The 25107-nt window shown below is 41.3% G+C and overlaps 1 protein-coding gene across 1 annotated transcript in view; it reads left to right on the forward strand.

Annotated features, from left to right (window-relative positions):
* Positions 1 to 25107, forward strand: part of LOC126457140 (potassium voltage-gated channel protein Shaw-like) — a 363860-nt gene that overhangs the window by 308050 nt on the left and 30703 nt on the right. The window contains exon 3 of the mRNA XM_050093208.1: positions 1672 to 1866. Within this exon, the coding sequence (XP_049949165.1) occupies positions 1672 to 1866 (195 nt within the window). The remainder of the gene's footprint in view (positions 1 to 1671; positions 1867 to 25107) is intronic.

Below are 25107 nucleotides of genomic sequence, written 5' to 3' on the forward strand. Positions count from 1 at the left end.
TGGAAGTCATTGTCGTGAAGATGTAATTGCAGTAAAATGTTAAGAGGATGAAGTACGTTGAAATGTAGTGTTCGCAGAATAGTATTTATGTTGATGCCTCTCGTGCGTCCGAGATTCCTCTTAGTGACATTTTCATTGTGTGTTACTGCTGTTAAAATTTTTGTTTCACATCTTCCAACTGGTTTTCTGCTATTTCCCGTGGGATACTTTAGCCTCCAAGGAGAGAAGCATTATACATCAATGGATCAACGATACATTTACGTCCTATTTGGGCCATATGTAATATATAAGATTTTTATGGTCGTAATAGTCCGTCTTAACACAGTCCATCTTAACACGTTGTGTCTTGGTACAATTATGGTAGTGCACTTTGGTGATAACCCTACACATAATAATAATAGTTAAGTCCATACAGTATTTTTCTCCTTGAAGGTGATTGTAACACCCAAAACCGGTAGAGAATAAACATAAAATTGTCCAGCTGTTGGCACAAATTTCCTTTTTCTAAATAATTGAACAGGAGTAGACAATCACCTACGAAAAGCTCTAGTGCTCTAATAGTCTGCGACATTCGACATAGCCGGCCGAAGTGGCCGTGCGGTTAAAGGCGCTGCAGTCTGGAACCGCAAGACCGCTACGGTCGCAGGTTCGAATCCTACCTCGGGCATGGATGTTTGTGATGTCCTTAGGTTTAACTAGTTCTAAGTTCTAGGGGACTAATGACCTCAGACGTTGAGTCCCATAGTGCTCAGAGCCATTTTTGAACCATTCGACATAAACGATATTTACGTTTTCGAATGTCGTATACAATGTGAATGTCTTAAATAGCTCTAAGAGAGAATTATATGATTGCTACAGCAGCAGAACGTAGAGCGATGGACTTCCGGTTCATAGGTAAGCACAAGAACCATATCTGGGTTACGCGTTTGCTTACATGTGGTGTAACTGGACATTCGTTTGTGGAACCTCTTCTCCTGACGGTGGGGCAGAGGTTTCTGGGGCTGTTGTCTCGATACTGTTTGATCAACTCCAATAATGTTACGTTGCTGAAGTTATCTTAGAAGCTTCCTTCAAATGACACAGGAAGAACAACATAGTTGCGTTAGAAGACAAGAAAGTCGGTGTCGCACTTCCGATGATTATAAACGATAAAAGTTACTTGCGAACGTCAGGAAATTTACCGTATTGTCCGCTATAACATGGCGAAAAACACACCTCAATAGATTTATTCTTTCTGGATGTATTTACTATGGCCTGTCTTAGCTGTTTCATCCTGTATAAAACACTGACACCTCCGGAATAACATTAATTTTTGTGGCCTTAGAATATCTTTTGTAGGTAGTTTATTAATGCTGCTACTGTGCATTTAACTACTGAAAGACACAGTAACAAAAACTCGAAATTGGAAGGCTGAAAGTGAAGTCTACTTCTAATTAAATATTTTTCGTGTAACCAGAACCATAGAACTTAAGCAACTGGCGGCGGTCCGTCTGGAGTGGGAGGATGGATTGTTGACCTACTCCCTGTTTCATCCTTAGCAAGCATTCTTCCCAGCTATTTATTTTATATGGGTTTACGGCGATGCTGCCACAGCTTATTCAGTATGCGGCTTACCCAAGTCCCCAGAGCTTCGAGAGTAGTCGTTATGAGTTTATTTTGTTGTGTTGGCAGCACCGGGACACGCAGGAGACGCTGGCCGTGCTGGACAGGCTGGACCTGGACACGGAGAAGCCCAGCGACGAGGAGATCGCCCGCAAGTTCGGCTTCGAGGAGGACTACTTCAACGGCACCATGTCCTGGTGGCAGCACCTCAAGCCCAAGATGTGGTCACTTTTCGACGAACCCTACTCCTCCAACGCTGCCAAGGTACACATTCACAAGCCATTGTGAGGACTCTTTCACTTTCCAAATACTAACATTCTGTAATCACGTAATTCATGTGTGATTTCCTCGAAGTTGGGTTCACAAGGGATGTTGTTTAACACGTTACCTAAAGATTTCAGGTCGAGATGCGTGGTACAACGTCGGACTATGCATCGAATGGTGACGAGTTTGTCATTTCGTATACACACTCTAAGAAAAAGAAAAGAAAAGGGCGCTACACGAAAGAATTATCAGGATGGAACGGAAATCGGTAGATGTGATGCGTATTTACAGACAAACAAATGATTACGACTACAAAAAAATTAGCTGACTTATTGAAGAGAAAGAGCTCCACAAATTGAGCAAGTGAATAACGCTTTGGTCCACGTCAGACCCGTATGTAAGCAGTTATTTGGCTTCGCATTGGTTGGTAGAATTGTTTGATGTCGTCGTGAGGGATATCGTGCCATATTCTGACCAACTGATGCTTAGATCATCAGAATCTCGAGATGACTGGAGGGCGTGCCCCTAATGCTTCAATCTTTTACAGTTGATCCAGCGACCTTGTTGACCAAAGTAGGGTTTGGCAAGCACAATGACAAGCAGCAGAAACTCTTCGAGTGCGGTAGGGCATTATCTTGCTGAAATGTAAGCAGCGGATGGCTCAACATGAAGGGCAACAAAACGGGGCGTAGAATATCATAGACGTACCGCTTTCCTCTTAGGCTGCTGTGGATGACCACCAAAGAGGTGCTGCACCCTAGATCAACATCTGGTTGCTGGGTTGTATGGCGGGTGACATCTGATTAGTGTCTCGCAGCTCTCCGGGGCGACTTCGGCCTGGAATCTCATTGACTGGAGTAGATGCTTCTTCAGTGATGAGTCCCGCTTCGAACTGAGCTCCGATGGCAAGCAAAGACGTGTCTGAAGACAAGTCGCTCGCGATACGGCCCGACAGCCCGAAGTGGTGATCTTGGGTGTCATTTCTTTTCATAACACGACCCATTTCGTTGTTATCTGTAGCACCCTCAGAGCATAGCAGTACGTCGACGATATTCTGCGTCGCCCACATCTCGTGGTCGTGCGGTAGTATTCTCGCTTCCCACGCCCGGGTTCCCGGGTTCGATTCCCGGCGGGGTCAGGGATTTTCTCTGCCTCGTGATGGCTGGGTGTTGTGTGCCGTCCTTAGGTTAGTTAGGTTTAAGTAGTTCTAAGTTCTAGGGGACTGATGACCTTATATGTTAAGTCCCATAGTGCTCAGAGCCATTTGAACCATTTTTTTTTAATATTCTGCGTCCCATTTTCTTGCTTTTCATTGTAAGACATCCTTGGCTTACATTTGAGCAAGATAATGCCCATCCGCACACGGCCAGACTTTCTATTGCTTTTCTTCGTGCTTGCGAAAACCTACATTGGCCAGCAAGGTCTCCGAATATCTCGCCAATTGAGAGCGTCCGTAGCATTATGACCAGGACTCTCCCAGCAGTTCGGGATTTTGGTAATCTAACACTCGAGTTGCACAGAATTTGGCAGAATATGCCTCAGGAGGACAGCCAACCACTCTATCAGTCAATGCCAAACAGAGTAACTGTTTGAAGATGGGCCAAATGTGCACCTACGTGTTTGTGAAGCTCATTCTCTTGAATAAATCACTCCATTTTTCGGAAATAGTAATCATTTGTTTTTCTGCTCATGTTCATCAGATATAGAGATTTCCTTTCCAGTCGGTTAATTCCTTCTTGGTACGGCTTTTTGTGGTTTTTTTTTGTTTGTTTTTTTAAGAGTGCAATAAAAACATGGGCTTTTGCGGACGTAGTAGATTTCAGTGAATTACTTCTGGGCATATGAATGTTTCTGATGTGATACAATGATCAACGTATTGACTACAGTTGCAAACAGCCATCATCACTCATCCTGATTCATTCCTGATCATTCTAGTTTCAATTACCTTCTTCTGGGTCCACTGGTGTATTTTATCATCGAGCTTCGGTCATGTATCCTCAACCGAGATTGATGTTAAGTCACTATGTTAAAGTGGAGTGTGAAGAATCTACATACGGCACAAGAAAGCAACAATGTCGTTTAAGATTATCTCGTAATTCCATCCTCAATAGTGGACTCATGGTTAAATACAGTGGAGCTTGTAGATCAGGAAGAGAGTCACGGTAACCACGACTGAAACGTCGATTTATCCCTTCATAGTTATTTTACATGACACCATTGTATACGGAGAAAATCAGTGGGAGAAATAGGAAGGAACATAATGCTTGACAAAAAAGTGAAGCATGCAGAAGACATCCTCGGATGTCATTGTGACTTCGTGCACTTACACATCATCAGTGGATCGGTAAATGATTAGAGCTGCAATTCTCTGCTACAGTTAAAACGGTCATTAGAGGGCATTAGAATTTTTTTGTGCTTAGTGTTGTTACCAGTCATGATATTATATATGAGGGCCGTGAACAGCGGCAGATGTTGGGTGATCATTGTGAAAGGCTCGGAGATGACACGTTCTCGTGTGAGACAGTGTTATCCTGACCTGACATTGTTTGAAAGTCTGATATCAGACAGGTCGTCAACTCCGTCGCCGTGCAAGTATCCTGGAGGTCACCAGTTGTAGGAGTTATGGACTCGCTAGCCTCGGGAGAGCATACAATGGTTTAACGACACCCATCCTAACAGACTCAGCATAGGTAATTAGGCGAGAAGAGGAGCAATGTCATGTTGATTAGTGGCCTCATTTTGAATCAATTTTATAATCACTGAAATTAAATCAAATACCCTCTCAATCCGTGGCTTCATTGCGTTTTCTCCCACCTCCCTCCCCTACTTCAGGTTGCTTCACTTCTTTTACCAGGCAGCATACATGGGTCTACGACTGGTCGCGGTCCAAGGTTAGGTTGCTGTGATTAGTTAATGTCTGCCTGTAAAAGTGAGGAATCTGCCTCTGCATTTATATGTATACCTATTGCCCCTGTAGGCATTGTAGTATCATCTTGCGTTTGATAGTCGTCTCGCTCTTTCCTTACAATTTCAAGAAAAATCTTACTTATCCTACTTGCCTTATAATTGTCCTACCCACCTCAGTTTCATTTTCGTCTTAATTACTTTTTCCACTCCAATTTGTTCCCTTAACCATCCATTTGTTTTTCTTTCTATCCTACAAGTTCCCATCCACATCAACGACAGATCCCTGAGAAACGCTCAGTCTTCGAATAGTTTTCGCTTTAAAAGCTCTTGTCTCACCGGTAATACTTCACATTGTAAGTTTTCATTTTCAGGCATATCGTTTAGTTTTATAAAGACTATATAATTTTTAAAGGCTTCACCACTTCGTATTCACTCTTCTGTTTGCTTATTATTCTTTCCATGCGGCCATCCCGTTCAAAAGTGCTAAACAAAGAAGATCTGTTCAACTGGTCCTAGTAACTTCATTGTCTGTTTGTAATGTTTTATCATAATGGTTTCATTGTAATAGTTCAACGTACGTTATTTTAGTGTTATAATTTCTTTTCAAGTCCGCATTAAACTACTGAGTGTTTCACAGTTCCCATTACAATGCATCTATGGTTGTAAAAGTGATTTTAGCAGATACAGTTCTGATCAGAAACGCTCGACTACAAATATACCTTTCGGATGCAAAATAAATTTGAAGATCGGAACACAATCAAACCTCACGCTTCACTTTAAAAACACAGCAAAGTCAATGAGCTCTGATGTGTGTGCCCTAAAGGAGCCCGTGTCGTGGGGTATCTTTCTTGTATACGTCATCGGGTTATTCGTGAGGAATGGCGTCCCCTCGACAGCCGAGAGTGCGGCGCGTCCAGTATGTCTTCCTGGTTGCGAAGGTACCAGTTTCTCGCCGCCATTCTTGTGACAGCACGAAAATATAATAATAATAAAATAATAAGACGCGGCGATCTAGAAGATCTAACAGAGGCATGGGCGTCAACTCCATTCCCCGTCCAACCTTCATGATGTCGACTGCAGCACGCTACGCCGTTCCCGAGATGCTGGTACCCAGACGAATTGTCACCCTGCTCCTTGTCAATGTCGCGTAAATCAGTGTATATCCCCGTTTGTTGTCCGTATCGTAGCTAAAATGTTTCCTCCTTCGTCTCTGCTCCACTTGTATATTTATCTTCCTTACCTCCCCACGTGTCCGTTACGGCACCACGCAGCATTCACTGTAGCAGACGGTACTTGTCACAACGTTTTGGCTGTTTCATACTAATTTCTATAGCTCAGCTGACTGTCCCGACTGTATTCACAGCATGTCATCACGTAAGAAGTATCCTATGAGGCACGACGAATAATCTGTTGCCTGACAACGAAGGCCTACGCAATGGTTTACATGGCACTAGAGCACCCCTCATTGGAGGACGTATAACTGTCAACGTAGGCAGATTTACTACCATTCCAAAGCACCGATTTCGAGTCAACACTGTGGTGAAATTACACAGTCCGTTCCACACACACATAAGATTTCTGCCTGGGCCTAGGTCTAAACACTCTACAAGTGTGTACTTAATCGCTTCTTTCTTTCCTGAGTGGTCGTATAATGGTGATGTTAGTGTGCTTAAGACAAGTTCTGGAATCTTAAGCTGGAGCATTGCTTTATATTCTTATCGTTCTTTTCGGACAATTGCTGCTATTTGGTTTCTGTCCACAGAGAGCATTCTAGGATGAATGGCTTGTGGATGCGTGGTAGGATGCGCGTTCTGGTAACAGCCTTGAGCAACTGTTCTCGCCGCGAGTCGGCACGTGGTGGAGTGCTCGCCGCTGATGGGGGTCAGTCACCCTTGCCGCTGTCCCACGGGGAGGCGGTGCTCATATCTCACTCAGCCCACTGAGGCCACAGCTCACCGTCCCGTAAGCCATCCCGCAGGGGCTGCAGCTCTGCGCCGTCCCTTCTGTTTAACATCTGCCTCACCTCCTCTCTCTACACTTGCAACACTCACTCTTCTGACAAAACGTGCTACAACTACCACACTGCATGAAGCCTCTTTCTCATCTGCCTCATTTTCTTGTTCTCCCACCCCTTTCTGTCTCACTTCTTTTGTTTAGTGCTGTTTCCACATTAAATACCCTCAAAGTTAAGCAGATAAGTTAAAATATGTATAGAAGAAACTTCACGTAGTAACTCTGTGTTGTAACACATCTGTAAGACAAACTGAAAATTGTAAGGTGTACAGTGCACTGATATAAGGGGATGCAATTGCACCTGTTTTCTTCAACCTCGTCTCAGCTAAGATCAATAGAGAACTTAGTGTAACTAATCCACGAAGGATCCCACTGTCGGAGGTGAATAATTACTTGAGTGCTTCGTTTGTGACGGTACGCACCGTTCCGGCACCTCTGACGAAAAAAATCAGAACCGCGGATTATGAGATGTAGTTAGAAAGAACTTTAATTTTTACCAGTGAAAATGTTGTCTTCGTAATTTTAAACTGACCAGAAAAGCGTTAAAGTAAGGTTTTAAGAAGTTTAAACTAAGGAAACACTCTCGGTGCCCACCGTCAGGAGGTCGCAATATCCGAACCTCTATTATTATTATTATTATTATTACAAATCAAGTACTGATTGCTAGACTTTAACGTGCGACACGTCATTTAAAGGGTCTTATAGGTCACACTAAGTCCTTCTATATGAGAACAGGCGATCGTGAAATTAAGGATTTAAGGCAAGAACAGTCCACTGTGTGTGAAATGGTACGGTGTTACGTGCAGATGTCGCGTGTCTGATGGACGAAGCGTATCGATTGGGCAAATTGACCAATAGTGCCGTACCACTTGCGGAAGGAAAATTCTTGGATCTGTATATGATGAAAATTACATGGAATGGCAGATGAGAAAAAATTAAGAATTAAGGTAACCATACAGGTATCCTAACTTTGTCAAAGTGCTAAAGAGGAGAAGGTTGAACTGGGCAGGCCATATAGCAACGACGGAAAAGAAACCGGTAACTCTCGGAACATGCACCCCGAAGGTTACCTATGGCCACGGAACGCGAGCCACGATTAATTCGTGAGAAGTTGTTATAAAACAGTGGAAATGATGTTATTCTGTTATTCTTAATGAATCGTATAGCAGGAGATGAGATTTTGTCTTGTGAAGTAAGACACACCTCTGTAAGGAGAAGAGAACGGATTTGGACAGTTAACTGAAAAAAATTTTCATTATTTAGTAGGTCGCAGAAGTTAAAAGCTTTTTTCTTTTAGCTTTAGGGTATATTCTAAACTGCCGGCAGAAACGTGATGTAACGCGGCACTTCGACACGGAGTAGCTTGTCCGAAGGAGAAGAATTACGAGATACAGGTAACCGATTCTTATTTATTTCCATTACGGAACATAGAAGAGAAGACTAGAAGACTATAAGAGTAGGCCTACCTGGACCATGTTTACATTCCCACAACCCGTTGAGGCTGTGGATTCCCACAAAAACAAAATTTTAAAGAGAATGTAAATCTACACTTATTTCACGCCAGATGCGAGCCAGGAACAGCTCATCTAGCCTATGCAGATGTGTCATTAATGGGTAGCACCAAAGTACAATTAATCAGAATGTTCCAAAGTTATTACGAAATCACTGAGATAGTAGCATTAAACGTTAATGAAGTAATGACAGATCATCTGTTCGTAAGTAAGACAATCAGAAATAATTCAACTTAGGCTGTAGATGGATTCACGTTCAAGACTGTTGACCGCTTCTAGGACGTATAGTATCTTTTTTGTGACAACAGTGGAAAGAATGAAGAAATAGATGCCCATCTAGCAACGGCAAACAAAAACACTTTTTAGCTTCATCAAAATCCTAAAGAAAATATCACTTAGTACTAACTTAAAAATCCAGTTGTACAAGTAGACAGTTATACCGGTAACATTATATAGATGTGAAGTATCAATATTTAGAAAGATAGATGAAGAAAAATTGTTAATATTCGAAAGAAAAATACTAAGGAAAATTCTGGGATCTGTATATGATGAAAATTACATGGAATGGCAGATGAAAAAAATTAAGAATTAAGGTACCTTAACATTGTCAAAGTGCTAAAGAAGAGAAGGTTGAACTGGGAAGGCCATATAGCAACGGCGGAAAATAGACTACTTGCAATAGAGAGAGACTCAGAATTAGGTGGGGTGATAACATGGAAGGGAAGGGGAGGGTGGCAAGCTAATATGAACATCAGCGCCAAGTAGACAAATAGTGCACTAGCCAGAAAGAAATGAAGAAGTGGAAGAGGCTCTAAGAGCAGGCGTATGGTCGATAAGGCCCTCGCCGCTTGTGAAGTAAGTAAAACCGATACACAAAAATCTTTGTCTTAGACATTGTGACCACATGCAGTTTCTGTTGTTGAACTGTCTCTGTTATCGGAGAAAATGTGTACCCAACCTTTCTTTGAAAATTATTGCGATTTTTGTCATTGCATCTTAGTTGTTGACATTCGTGCTTCTGAGGCGGTTCTGTGGAGTAGCCGTTTATAACTAACCCTCTAAAGCCGATTCCAGAATTCTGGAATAACAGTGTATCTGGGTCGAACTTACTTCCTTTGAAGGTAATGTAGCACACAACCTGTTCAGTTCTGTGGATAGCTGTGTTTTGGTACATTAAAATTCATGTAACTATTATAGTTCCCCATAAAGTAATGGAATTTAGTTTGATGCCTTTTGCCATTTAAAAATGTTTCGTACTTTCGATCTGAATGCTGTTACTACAGTTTCGTTAGCGCTATCATGGTTTTTAAATAAAATTTCGGCACCAGTTGCACTAATTCTGAAAACAACGATCGGTTTCGGACCGGTGGTATACGCCAGACGTTCTGAAGAACTCAGTTTTTACGCGTTCCTTTATATATGCTTGACAAGAAACCATCATACTTTCCCAAATACACTCCTGGAAATGGAAAAAAGAACACATTGACACCGGTGTGTCAGACCCACCATACTTGCTCCGGACACTGCGAGAGGGCTGTACAAGCAATTATCACACGCACGGCACAGCGGACACACCAGGAACCGCGGTGTTGGCCGTCGAATGGCGCTAGCTGCGCAGCATTTGTGCACCGCCGCCGTCAGTGTCAGCCAGTTTGCCGTGGCATACGGAGCTCCATCGCAGTCTTTAACACTGGTAGCATGCCGCGACAGCGTGGACGTGAACCGTAGGTGCAGTTGACGGACTTTGAGCGAGGGCGTATAGTGGGCATGCGGGAGGCCGGGTGGACGTACTGCCGAATTGCTCAACACGTGGGGCGTGAGGTCTCCACAGTACATCGATGTTGTCGCCAGTGGTCGGCGGAAGGTGCACGTGCCCGTCGACCTGGGACCGGACCGCAGCGACGCACGGATGCACGCCAAGACCGTAGGATCCTACGCAGTGCCGTAGGGGACCGCACCGCCACTTCCCAGCAAATTAGGGACACTGTTGCTCCTGGGGTATCGGCGAGGACCATTCGCAACCGTCTCCATGAAGCTGGGCTACGGTCCCGCACACCGTTAGGCCGTCTTCCGCTCACGCCACAGCATCGTGCAGCCCGCCTCCAGTGGTGTCGCGACAGGCGTGAATGGAGGGACGAATGGAGACGTGTCGTCTTCAGCGATGAGAGTCGCTTCTGCCTTGGTGCCAATGATGGTCGTATGCGTGTTTGGCGCCGTGCAGGTGAGCGCCACAATCAGGACTGCATACGACCGAGGCACACAGGGCCAACACCCGGCATCATGGTGTGGGGAGCGATCTCCTACACTGGCCGTACACCACTGGTGATCGTCGAGGGGACACTGAATAGTGCACGGTACATCCAAACCGTCATCGAACCCATCGTTCTACCATTCCTAGACCGGCAAGGGAACTTGCTGTTCCAACAGGACAATGCACGTCCGCATGTATCCCGGTCTGCACATCCAGCACGAACGCTGGTCCTACTGAGGCGCCAGGTGGAAATGGCATGGCAAGCCGTTCCACAGGACTACATCCAGCATCTCTACGATCGTCTCCATGGGAGAATAGCAGCCTGCATTGCTGCGAAAGGTGGATATACACTGTACTAGTGCCGACATTGTGCATGCTCTGTTGCCTGTGTCTATGTGCCTGTGGTTCTGTCAGTGTGATCATGTGATGTATCTGACCCCAGGAATGTGTCAATAAAGTTTCCCCTTCCTGGGACAATGAATTCACGGTGTTCTTATTTCAATTTCCAGGAGTGTACATATGTGTGCCTCGAAACAATAAGCTGTATGACATATATAATATATACATTATCAGTTCAAACAGTATAAACTGACCATCTTACGTGGTACCATACCAAGATTTCGTATTTCTGGTGCAAGCTGTTCTCTTTTTGAGGATCTGTCAGAGCTGAGCATTAAATTAAATAATTCGAGATTTTTCTCTTTTGAATACATTGCGACGTAATTTCAGTTGTGAGAGACGCCCTGGAGGCTTGTCTCAGAACGAACTGCATCTTCTCTTTTTCTTTGTTTAGGTTCGTCATTGACACTGCTAAACTCTACCTTGAAATCTAGCAGAAAATCCAAAGAGATTTTTATCTATGTGAACTACACTAGTGAAAAGACAGAAGATCTTCGTTCTGTGGTAGCAGTTGGTTGTTACCAACGACAGCATCGCTACATCAGAGTTTTCTTTATTTCTTTTTTTAGTTATTTATTTTGACTTCTAGCATGCATACATTTTAGCTAACATAGTTTAAAGAGATTGAAAAATATTCTTGCTTACATTTTATGGCGTACATTCGTAAATTTATCTTGAAACTCAAAATGTTATATGTATTTACTTAAACTACTACCCAGTTGACATTTAACTATTCTTTTGTATTCAAGGAGTTAATTTCAGTTTGTGAATTAAGTTCAGTGGCCTCCATTACTTTTAGATTTTGATGTCTTCTTGTGGTATAAGCCTTCCTGTACCTTGCTATGAGATCATGTGCACTCCCAGGTGTACCTCTAAGAACTTAGAAAGTGCAAAGTGGCCTGCAGTGACGAAAGTGTCTGGAGCTTCTTCAAACATTTGAGTCTGCCTTTCCCACAGCTATTGCATTGAAATAGGATGTATTTATATCATGAGCTGTTACTTAACCACACTCACAGAATGGTGTTCCAATTCGCCGATTCTATGTTGCTGGGCAGGGACAGATCCGTGATTGAGACACATTTTCCTTGAATGTCTTGAACTGATAACCCACGACTGTCTTGGTTTGAATTGCTGCATACTTGCACATCTTTTACCTCTTGGTCTTTTATTGTCGTTCTATTCTTCCTGACACAAAAGAATCGCTTGTTGTTTACTTTTAGGAGATAATCTGTGTACGGTAGCAATCTGTCTACAGTGCGGGAGTTTTATGTCTGCATATCTTCCTTTGATAATTGCTTCTCTCGCTACTCGACCAGCTTAGTCATTGTATTTAATCCTGTAATGAAATTTAAACCATACAAATTCTATGATTTGACGAATTTTCTTTGCATGATGGTAAGAGATCTACTACGTCGGAAGTGTATTTACTAGTTCTTTTATTCCAGTTCCTGTAAGTGACTGATTTTGGAGCGCCTTGTGTGTCGACTATTACCGCACTGGTGATTTTGAGGAATCTTGCGTATTATATTGCCTGTATAACAGAAACGTTTCGGCTAGAAATATAAAAGCAACACATGGTAGTTGAAACTCCCTTTTTTTCCACAGTTTGTCGACAGAAGGAAGCGCATCCTGTGTCACTTTCCGTGGCCATTTTTGAGCCATCTGTATGGACTGGAGTATATTCCTTTTAATTTTTCTTCCAGGTACGATCAAGGTGAGAGCTGCCCAAGTCATTTCCTTTTGTAGGGACAATTGTCGCATATAGACAACTGAAGGACTTCAGTTTGGTGTATTTTATTTTGCAAATGTTTCCATAGTTCGTACTGGTTGTAGATAGGAAACTGATGTTTCCTCCCATTTTTGTATTCCCGATTTGAGAGAGTATTTCACTCTTTTTTGTCAGTGGATGGTTAATATCTGCCATTATTTGTAGAATATAACGTCCGCGCTGCATTATTCTGTCAATATAGAGGCATTTATATTGCTTCCACGAGAAGGGCATTAGCGGGGAAAGAAAGCATTGCTCCGAGAGAGAGGCACAGATGCCTTGTACACTGATCAGACAAAACATTGTGACCACTTGGTTAATGGCTTTTTTGTCCGCCTTTGAAATGAAATACGTCACTGATTCTGGGTATCAGGGATCCGACAGTTTGCTGATAGGTTTGTGGAGATACGTGGCATTAGTTGTCTATGCACAGGTCTTGTAATTCGCGTAAATAACGGGCTGATGATTTGCGTCCCCGGTGATGGCGCCCGATAGCACCCCAGAGGGGTTCCATAGGATTTACATCAAGGAATTTGGTCGCCGAGACATCAACGTCGGATCACTCTAATGCTCCTCAAACCACTGTATCACCCTTCCGGTTCCGAGACACGGACAGTTACACAATTGATAGATGACATCGCCGTCGGAGAAGACATCAAGCATGAAGGGATGCAGGTGGTTCGCAGCTGTCAGCGTGTCTTCGATACTAACACAGGTCCCATGCGAGGGCACGAAAATGTCTTCCATAGCACAATACTGCTTCCACCAGCCTGCAACCTTGGCACGCTGCATGTTTCGAACCGCTGTTCACCTCAATGTCGGCGTTTGCGGAGATGACCATCAACCTACTCTAGCAAAAATGTGATTCACCCGAACAGCCGACACGTTTGCCTTTATCGACGGTCGAATCTCGATGGTTCCGTGCCCATTGATATCCAAATTGACGATGTCTGTTTTCAACATGTGAGCACGTCGGAGTGGCTTGCTGCGGAGCTCCATGTTCAATAATATATGAAGAACGATGTGCTCCGAAACACTTGTGCGGGCACCAGAATAGAGATGCCACAGATCACCATCTGTACCACTTTACAGAGCAAACAAACCGCCGGGCCCCACGTACTGTGAAGAGTCGGTGATGTCCAACCATTTAGCGCCCACTGATAGTTTCACTGTCCTTCACCTCTGTCCGTAGACGATGACGACAGTAGCACGAGAACATTCCACCAGCAGCGCTGTTTTCGAAATACTCGTTCACAGGCTCTCCGTAGTAACCATCTGCCATTTGTCAAAGTCGATTATCACAATGGATTTCCCCATTTTCAACCCACATCTCCGTCCTTGTGCGCTCCGCTTACATAGTTTTGATAATGTGTCACATACCCATAAAACCAGCAGATGGCATCTAAAGTCGTTGTGATCAGTAGTCATAATGTGATTCTTGAGCCATCACACAGACGTCATCTCAGACGCCGTCGCAATCTGTTCCACCGCGTGACCGTGGCGCGGGGCGCGGACGGCGAAGGGAGTGCGCCGCGGGAGGAGGGTATTTAAATCGGCTGCCGCCACGACCGAACCCAGTTCCCCCTGAGCAGCCATATCGTACGGATCTCCGTACCGACACGTTCACAGGAGCTCAGTCCGTCAGTTCACCTGATGATGGCGACATGTATGATCGCCGAAATATTGTGCCCGTTGGACACTGTAGACCGTCAGTACACCCGTGGATATTTTGAGTTGTCATAATGTTTTGGCTTATCAGTGTATGCTAAAGTTTGTCCAGCAACGCTGCGTACGTTTTAGCAGCATTGTGATAGACCATGCGTACATAATCTATACAGGAAGAGTCCTCCCTCAGGCATGGGTGTGTGTGCTTGTCTTTAGGATAATTTAGGTTAAGTTGTTTGTAAGCTTAGTGACTGATGACTTTAGCAGTTAAGTCCCATAAGATTTCACACACATTTGAACTTTGAATCAACATGCGATATAAAGGAAGTAGTATGTTCGGGTGAGTTCCCCGCCGATCTGATAATATTTCAATACTTTTTCGCATGTACTAACTACGGTTTAGATATGAGGTCCCCAACTCATTCTTGATTTAAACAGACGGGCAATAAAACAAGCATGCGATTTTATTTCTATTTTATGAGCAGAGAGTCTTCCAACGTTCAAACCTTCTCGCATGGTTCTTTTTGTTAAAGGAATAGTTACTTATTTCTCTGGAGAAATCTATAGCTCACAGCTGTGTAATGTCTGCTCCAGTACCCCACTGCCTTTATACAATTGAACAAAGTTCTCCCCTGTTCTTTCAACATAGAGGACTCAGTAAATAATCCAGAACTGGAATGAAGAAAGATGCCAGTATGATCAATCTGGAAGTAGGTGTCCACGGTGTAGCGAAGAAACTTCAGTGACTTAATAAGATGTCTTCCCGTCCGGATTCTATACACGTCATTTTCCTTTACGAGTGATCTGATGGAATAGCTCCATTTTAAACCACTTGCCCGACAAAAGACCCGTTCCTAAAGGCTGAAAAGCTTCGCAGATCATACCAATGCCCAAGAAAGGGAACAGAAGTAATTCGCTAAGTTATAGACCCAAATCACTGACATCGACGAGTTCCAACAAAAAAAAGTACTCGAAGAAAACTATCTATTACCACATACTCAGTACAGATTCAGAAACATAGTTTATGTAAAGCTCGATCGGACAAGAAAGAGAACAGTGTGGTCTTAAGATGATTACACACACACACACACACACACACACACACACACACACACAACAGAGGTCTTTCGCTATCGTTCCTCACAAGCAACTTGAAATCAAATTCAACGTCTAAGTGGTCTTCAGTTGTGCGTATTCGTGATTTCCTGAGAGAGGGGTCTAAGTTCGTAGTAACTGACAAGAGCACATCTAATATAACGAAAGTGACATCTGCCGTTCCCCAAGGAAGTGTTATAGGCTCTCCGCTGTTCTTAACCTGCCGGCCGGTGTGGCCAAGCGGTTAAAGGCGCTACAGTCTGGAACCGCGCGACCGCTACGGTCGCAGGTTCGAGTCCTGCCTCGGGCATGGATGTGTGTGATGTCCTTAGGTTAGTTAGGTTTAAGTAGTTCTAAGTTCTAGGGGACTGATGACCTTAGAAGTTAAGTCCCATAGTGCTCAGAGCCATTCTTTTGTTCTTAACCTATATAAACGAATTCAGAGAAAATGTCAGCAGCCCTCTTGGATTGTTTGCAGATGATACTTTCGTTTACCTTCTAGTAAAATCACAAAATGAAAAGGAATTTCAGAATTATTTAGTAAAGAGTTATGTATTACGCTAAAAGTACCACTCGATCCTAAACAATAAGAAGTTTGAGATTCTCTAGAAGAGTACTATAGATTACATTAAATTCAAATTACTCAATAAGGAAGTTAAAAGCTGTCGATTCATCTGAATACCTAGGGCTCACAATTACGGATAACCTAAATTGAAACAATGATACAGAACACGTTTTTGGCGTGGAGGGGGAGGGGGGCGGAGGAAGGTGCAAACCAAAGGCTGCGTTTTATTGGCAAAACGCTCAAAATGCTAAAGAGACACCTTCCCTCTTCTGAAGTATTGTTCCTCGGTATTGGAACCTTACGAGATACGATTGATGGTGGACATCTAAAACGTTCGAACAAGGCCAGTTCGTTTCGTATCATCGTGAAATAATGGAGAGAATGTCACGGATATGATAAGCAGGTTGGGATGGGAATCATTAAAAAGAAGGCTTTTTTCGTTGCGGAGAGATGCTTTCGCAAAATTACAGCTCCCTTCTCTTGAGTAAAATTATATGTATTCCGATCTACATATTGAGTAATGACCATCGTAATAAAGTACGAGAAATCAGAGGTCACACGAAAAGATTTAGGTGCTCAATTTGGCCACTCGGAATTCGAAAGTGGAACATTCGGGATATAGTCTTAAAGTGAGTATGCAAACTCTCTGCGTAACAGTTGAGTGTTAATTGCCGAGTAACCGTGTAGCTGTACATGCAGAGTTTGCTTGTGCTGGTGCACTGTTTGACAACACCGTAGCGCTATTTGCTTCCTTATATCGTCTACTCTTTATTGTAATTTTTCTTTATTTCTTCACGAGAAAGAAAGCTGGAAACAGCTGATTCGCAAGGCCAAACAGAAAATATGGGAAGCTGTGTCGCCCATAGAGCTCAGTCATCTCGTTCGCGGCTCTAGAGATTACGTGTGCAGGTTTGGGTCCACCTAGCACATTTCAGTAGATAAAGAAGTGCCTTTCAACTTTTATACAGGCAATAAATTGCGGTACGTCCCTACAATATCATAGCGCAAATACTTAATATGAAGGAAAAATTGTGCACTGTGCTGAGACTCACGTAGCGAAAATCCTTTTCTGTAAAACTGTATTTGGTGGCCTGATTTAGATTAACAATTGAAGAACTATTTGGAACTTGAAACAGCGTCAACTACAGTGGAATCTAGCAGTTCCTTAACAACGAAGTTAAATATCAATGTAGATCTCCTGAAATGATTTGGAATCATTATTTCGAGGTCTCAATTTATTTTCTTGCTCACTTTTCGAACTCGTGCGCAGCACGACAGCAGGACCCTGACTGAAAGTATTTTTATAGACACTGTACAGTTTGAAACAACTGATGTGCATACAATCGTTAATGGACTGTCTGATCATGAAGTACAGTTAATAGAAATAAACAGTGCACCTTACCTCCCTGAAACAAGTTCACACAATACAGTGAGGCTTCTTTATGAGAGCAGGATACAATGTTTTAAGAGGAAGTGGTCTGGAATAAGGTACATACAGGAAGAGCTGCTAATGTCAAATTAAATTTTTTCCCCAGTAAATTTTTGTCAGTATTGGAAAGCAGTTTTCCTTGAACGCTACCCGGAAAATCTATTAAGAACAAGCAAGTCATGGATAACTAAGAAAATTAAAGTCTCGTGTAAAAGGAGTAGGGAAACTTGTATAAAGCCCAGAATAAATGAAGGTTCGATATTACTAGCATACTACAAACAATGCTGTTGTATTTTAAGGAATGTCATTAGAATGACCAGAATTATGCACATCCTCATAGAAATAGATAATGCAGTATCAGAATTATAGCTGTATGGACAGTTAGTCAGTGAACAATGTACCATAACATTTCAACCAAACGACAGTGTTGTGACTAATAAATCAAATTTTACAAGAACTTTTGATAACCACTTTTTAAATGTAGCAGCAAATGTGGGATTAAATGGTTCAGTTGAAGTAGCAAGATAATTTATTCAAAATTTCATTTCACAAAACTTTAAGCAACAAGAAGTACCACCATATACGTACATGAAAATTAACAGAATTATAAAAATTCTAAAAGACGGAGCCTCATACGACGTTGATGCAATTTTAGGCAAAACTCTGAAAATTTGCTCTAGCTTAATAACTAATGGCCTAGTAACATATGTAATGCATCACTGAAACAGTGAATTTTTCCAGACAGGTTAAAATTTGCAAATGTGAAGCCTCATTGTGAGAAAGATGATAAGAAACGCTTAAATAATCTACATCTGTTGTCCTTACTAATACATTTTCCAAAATTTTAAAAAAAGTAATGTATGTATGTGTAGTCTCACATTCAGGTAGAAACAATTAAGTTATGATTTTACGTCTAGGACTCCAGAAGGGTTGTTCAACTGAAAAGGTCATTTTCACATTGAGACACAAAATATTACAAGTCCTACATAGTGAAATATCACCAGTTGAGACTTGTTGTGATCTTTTCAACTGGTTTGATTGTTTAGATCATGCTACAGTTTTAGAAGAAATTAAGTTTTATGAACCTGGCGGTTTCACACACAACTGATCTGAGTCCTACTTTACAGACAGAATATAAAAAGTTGTGCTGAATAATTTAGACAGTGTTGGAAAGGCTGAAAATTATAGTGACTGAGGAGAAATTGCAAAGGGAAACTGAAGGGTGCCATTTTTGGGTCCACTCCAATTTCTTATTTTTGTGAATCACTTTCCACTTAACACCCAACAATCAGCATTGGTACACTTTGTGAACGGCACTGGTGTTGTAAGTAATACAATTAGAGAGAAAGCAACAGTAGAGATGTTAATCATATTTTGTAATGAATTTGTAAGTGGTTTGAAAATGGACTGTCTCTAAATTTTGAGAAAACACATTATACTCAGTTGTCTACCATAATTAATGTGTTAGCCTGAATTGCTGTTGTACGTGAATGGATGAGAGTATATAGCGTAGATTCTTCCAAATGTATGGGCGCATTAGTGTTGTCAACTTGAATGGGAAGGAGCATATTACTGAGTTTCTGAAACAATTAAGTTCAGTTACTTTTGGTTTTAATATAATTCCTAATCTTAGAATCAAACGAAGAAAACTCCTGATAGTTTTGCTTATTTCCTATGAATTACGGAAGAATTTTCTGGATTAACTCATCAGTTAGAACGAAAGTAGAGTTTGTAAAAAGGCGAGCAGTAAGAATGATATGTGGTGTTCATCTTTGATCATCATGCAGGTAACAATTCAAGGAATTGCTCATTTTAATGCACCCTCAAGAACATGTATTCCCTAATGAAATTTACCATAAATAACCCACCACAATTTGGGAATAATAGTTATATCCATACCTACAACACGAGAGAAAAAATGGCCCTGAGCACTCATTACTAAAGCTGTCAGTGTCTAAGAAAAAAGTTCAATGTGCTGCAACAAAAAGCTTTGGTCATGTGACCAATACCATTAAAAGTCTTACAGGTGGCAAAGCACGTTTTAATATGAGTTTCAAATCTAACTTAGAATCATGTCTCCTGAACAAATCCCTCTATTCAATGGACGAATTTCTATTTAAAGACTAATGGCTTGTAAAAGAATACCGAGTTGTTTTTAAGTGAGGTTCCAACAGTAAACTAAAATATAATATGTTCATTAATATTAACACTAATAGTGTATGCATTTTACGTAAACTGAAGCATTCCGCATCATGTCGACAAAAGACTACCAAAAAATATGAAGACCTAGTTTGTGTGTGTGTGTGTGTGTGTGTGTGTGTGTTTGTGTGTGTGCGAGAGAGAGAGAGAGAGAGAGAGCATCTCTTAATGGTTGTAAAATTGTAATATTAATGTGTACTGCAGTGTATCTGTAGTGATGAGCTACTGTTTAAGTGCTTGACGAATTTCTAATTGTAGCTCAAAGGCAATAGTTTCTCCAAGCGAAGACGCTGAGTTTGTCGTTGAATTGCTCGTATAGACTGCAGGGATATTTGGAATTACTTGTTCAGTTCTTATTCAGTTCGTTTCTTCAACTATAGGTTTTTATTCGAACAGTGGCATATTCCGACGTTTTTAACGACACAAGAATGCATCACTTTTACTAACTTTACTGGAAGAGAAAAACACAAGTAGCAGAAAAATGTATTGAAGACTTGTTTAACATATATTTTTTGTTATTCGTAGATGAAGTCCTTGAACTGTTCAGTTACACCCTTGTTCGTTACAATAAGTAGCAGGAGTCTTGCTTGTATGGACATATGTAACGTCCTAGCAGATTAAAACTACAAGTGCTGTACCGACTGACCTGCCCAAACAACTCACCTCCTACCACCCATATTTCACGCAAGTTCTGTTACACACCTTGCATGACTAGTGCTTCTGGAAGAATACTGGGGAGACATGGCTTAACCACAGCCTGGGGCATTCTTCGTATCAGCTCACACTGCGATGCAAAGCGAAAATTCATTGTGGAATGCTCGTTTGTCGCATTTTCCATTATCAAACCAAGAATGGATGAAACAGCAGCACAAGAACAGTATATCAAGCTCGCAGACAATGGTTCTTTGAGGATCTTTGTTTTGAGATTAACAACGATCAAGATTGCATGCAGAGAGGCTGTTATCTCTTGATTAAAATGTAATGGAACAGAAGCTGCCTCTAACAAAGTTGGTGGCAAACGCGATGTAAAGATATAACGTAAATTACTGCTGCTCTTAAAAGCAGAGTAGGAGTAGGAAAGAGCGTTTCGCAGGAACCACTTTTCTTCTGTAAGGAGAAAAAAAGGATACCATCACAAGGAGTACAATAATGAGGTACCGTGAGCTGTGGTCTCTGGGGAAGAGCAACAGAAGGTAAGGTCCTTCCAAATTAGAGCTGGATATTTTTAAAAAAATGACGTCGGAACGTTTTTTATATGCAGCGACGGAAATATTAGGCTACACCACGTGTTAACGATTGCTACACCATTTTCTGTTATTGTCTAATATACGACAGTAATAAAGAATGGACAATCTTTCAACATATAATCTTTGTGAATGTACTAGAAGCTTTTACTACGCAGTCCACAATCTTTTTCTCGTAATTGCTCTGTTTTATTTTTCTATCCCTTGAAAGAGGCTGATACAGAAGGAACATAGTCCACTTATCCATCCCAGTGGCTTTTTGCAGTTATGAATATTAACTGTGATAAACGTACAAATTTAATTTAATTTGGAGTAAGAGTCTCAATTTTCTAAATTATCAGGTCAGTGTCAAACTAAAACTCTTCTTCGCATCAAACAGCATTTAGTAATTGTGAACAAATTGAAAGGTTGCCTATGATTCCATCTCCAGTCTCTGCTCATTTCGTAAGATGTAAATGGTTTTATATATGCAGTACGACTATCTGGTATTGTTAAGAGTGTAATAATTTTTTTCAGCAAAATGTAGGTACTAAAGACTTGTTCATGTGCAAATGACCATCAGTTTATTATTTTCATAACAATACTACTTATTCGTAATGCCTATACACAGACGTCGAGTACTTGCATTTTATGAATTGCGCAGCGATTGGAGATGGAACTGTAGGCAGCTTTAAGCGAAGAAATGTAAGTGGTGATCAAAAGTTTCCCGTTCGAAGGCCGTACTGTCCAGAGAGTCGGTAAGCCAATCAGCCAATATCGCCGTGGGCACTGAGGTAATCATTCCACCGACGCACCGGGTTTCGTAAAACACCGTCTCCTGCTGCGTGCTCAATTCCGTAACTTCCTGCTGCACATCCTCCTATGACAGGAATCGCGAACCTTCAGGGCCATTTTTAATGGACCGAAAACGTGATAATGACGTGGAGGGAAATCAGGGCTATGCGGCAGGTGCTGGAATGTTCATTGCAGTTGAAACGGCGTAACATCTGCTTTATAACACCTGCGATGTGAGTACATGCTTTATCATAAGCACGTTTCCGCATTATCGAACGCACGTCGGAAAGACACGAATGCCACCCTAATCTCTTGCCTACATTTCGGTACTTATAGACCCGCATAAGCGACGTGCTACGTTGTATATACGCTGCCGCAACGTTCTCAAACGGAAGACTTTGTTCTCTGTTTATGATTTCCTGCCAGATGTTACGAAAATCGACAAAATGCTAAGTCATTTTCATCCAGAATACCCTTGATAACATTCCAGTTCTCCAGTTCTTTATTAGTGCACCACGCTACTTACTATCGTGCAACAAGTTTATATCAAATATCATACTCCAAAGATGGAAAATTATGATTATTATTTCTTTTAAAATATCTATTTAAATTTCATAGTTCGAATCAAATAGTTCAAATGGCTCGGAACACTGTGGGACTTAACTTCTGAGGTCATCAGTCCCCTAGAACTCAGAACTACTTAAACCTAATCAACCTAAGGACATCACACACATCCATGACCGAGGCAGGATTCGAACCTGCGACCGTAGCGGTCACGCGGTCCCAAACAGAACCGCTTGGCCATAGCGGCCGGCTCATAGTTGGATCCTAATATTATTCAGTTTTGGAAATTAGAGAATACTTTCCCTGATATCTGCTTTCATCACTGTAAATCATTAAGAAACACAGAAATAATTTCTAGTTTGATCTCCGTAAAATGTCTGGGTGTAACGAATATTTCCTCTGATGTCCAGCGTTTCTTTTCCTTTCCGTCGCTTTGTTGCCAAAGATGTGACAGCTTTTTGCTCCTGTCAGGCTATACATAGAATCTTTGTGAACCATTATTTGAAATAAAATTCCCAATCAGGCCATTGGGTAAGTGTCTCAACAGAATTGGTGTCACTTGGTTTCAAGCACAAGCCCCAAAACAGAAACCTGTGTAAGGTTGGTAACTGCACTTTCGAGTTCGGGAGGACGAAGGTTTGAATCACTACCCGAACGTGCAGGTTTACATTTTCAGTTGTCTCCCTAAGCCATGTTAACGTAAATACCGAAATGTTTATTGGTCGATTTTCTTTCTTCTCGTTCTCCAATTGTGAGCCTTTGCTACTTCTCTAAATACCGTCGTCGATTTAATACTCCTCGTTAACAGACGAACAAGGAAACAACAGATACCAATTCTTATCAGAACACTAGAAAACGAGTGAATCACAGCGAACTTAAAATTTGGAAATTTATTGTTTATTTCATAAAAGCAATTATTTTGAAAATTATTGTTCATTACATAAAAGCAGTTGTTCTTGTTATTTTAGCATATATTCAAATAACTGCCAATATTTTTATTGGTAATTTACTTTCAAGTTTATGAAATAAATTACAGTTACCAGAAGAGTTATAAACATTCGATTCCATTTGTACCGACGGAACTCGACGTCATATTGTTATCTCTGTCAGACGGCCTCATTGCTGATTGACTATCATTTCACTGTAGAGCAGTATGCTTACTGAGATATGAACGTTATTTTTGTTTCAGATTATGATCGCTATCGAGACATCATTTAAACGCCTGAACCAGTACACACCAATATGGACTTACTAAAGTTAAAATTATCTCATTCACTTTGAGAGTCAATTGGAATATATAATATTACTTTACCCATCATTATTATTTTCAATTGTTTCTTATTCTGAAGTACTGATAGTAATAGTAAAATAATAATAGACATTATTGTCCTAAAAGTGTGTTTTTTTAATTTCTTTTGGAGCCTTGCCTGTTTATTACTGGTGAGAGAATAGCCACTAAAAATTCACATATAGAAAATATAAGCTTCTACGTAGTTCAAATACTCCTCAAGATACCTACTTCGATCAAATTCTATAATCCTCCTTATTTGTCCCTACAGAGAATAATGCGTAAATCTGCAAAAATATAACGAAAATAAATTTTACTTAAAATATTTCAGTCATGTAGCATTAGCAATCACAGCCACGCTTGAAAACTTATTTTGTCGAACATAATATTTTCATGTAGTTTAATTACAGTTTATTGCTAATTACAAAGTTTTACTTGCCCAGAACTGGATGGGGATGCTGGTAACACACCATCGTTGTGGATATTATTTGCACACTATAGTTATTTGCGTCGCTTGTTACCGCTCACTCTTGATTTATGTATGACACATACAGTGTACTCAGTTTTATTTTATTTTTGGGTCGTCAGATTTCCAACAGGTTTGATGCAGCCTAGTACAACTTTGTCTCCCATGCTGAGCTCTTCATCTCAGGGGCATACTTGCACCTAACATCCTTAATTATTTGTTGGAGGTGTTCAACTCTGTCTTCCACTATAGTTTCTACCATATGAGCTCCCTCTAGTATCTTAGAAGTTATTTTCCCCTGACCTAACACATGTCCTATCATCCTGACACTCCTTCCTTTTAGTGTTTTCCATTAGCTCCTTCTCTCATAGACTTGCAAACAACCTCCTCATTAAGACTTCAGAAAATTTTCATTGTCTTTCTACAGCACCACATCTCAGACACTTGTCCTCTTTCTTTTCCCGTTTTCCAACTGTCCATCATTCACTACCATACGATACTGTGCTCGAAACGTATTTATTCCTTAAACTAAGGTCGATATTTTAAAGCGATAGCTTTTTGTTTTTAGTTTATCGCTAACCTCATCCCGGCTACTCCTCACTACTTTCGTCTATCTCCGATTTACCCTCAATCCATATTCTCATTAAACTGTTCATTTCTGTTCTGTACTTTACTGAAATGGCAGCAGTGAGACTTATCAGTTACATCCTTTCTCTTTGGATTTTAATCCCGCTGCTGAACCATTCTTTTATTTATTTATTACCGTCATCACTTCTTCGAAGTAGGAGCTCTATCCATGTCGTACACACTTTTAGATCCGAGCTCTTCTTTCTTGGCCTTCCTTACACCATGAAACCTTCAAGATTCCATTTTCGTTACAGCCACATTTAAGCTGTTAAGTTAGCTTTTCACTTTCTCGAATGATTCATCTTTTTTATCTTCTGTTTTTCATTTCCTTCGCGGTCTTCTGGGAAATGTTTCATCTCGACGACGGTTCCCACTTCTTAATTTTGTTTCTGAATTTAGTTCCGTTTTCAATTTCTTGTTACTTTATGCCAGTTTCATCCAGATTCTAATGTCCTTTCCGAAACCAACTGGGTTAA

Source organism: Schistocerca serialis, chromosome 2 (assembly GCF_023864345.2).
Source record: "Schistocerca serialis cubense isolate TAMUIC-IGC-003099 chromosome 2, iqSchSeri2.2, whole genome shotgun sequence".
Classification (NCBI taxonomy): domain Eukaryota; kingdom Metazoa; phylum Arthropoda; class Insecta; order Orthoptera; family Acrididae; genus Schistocerca; species Schistocerca serialis.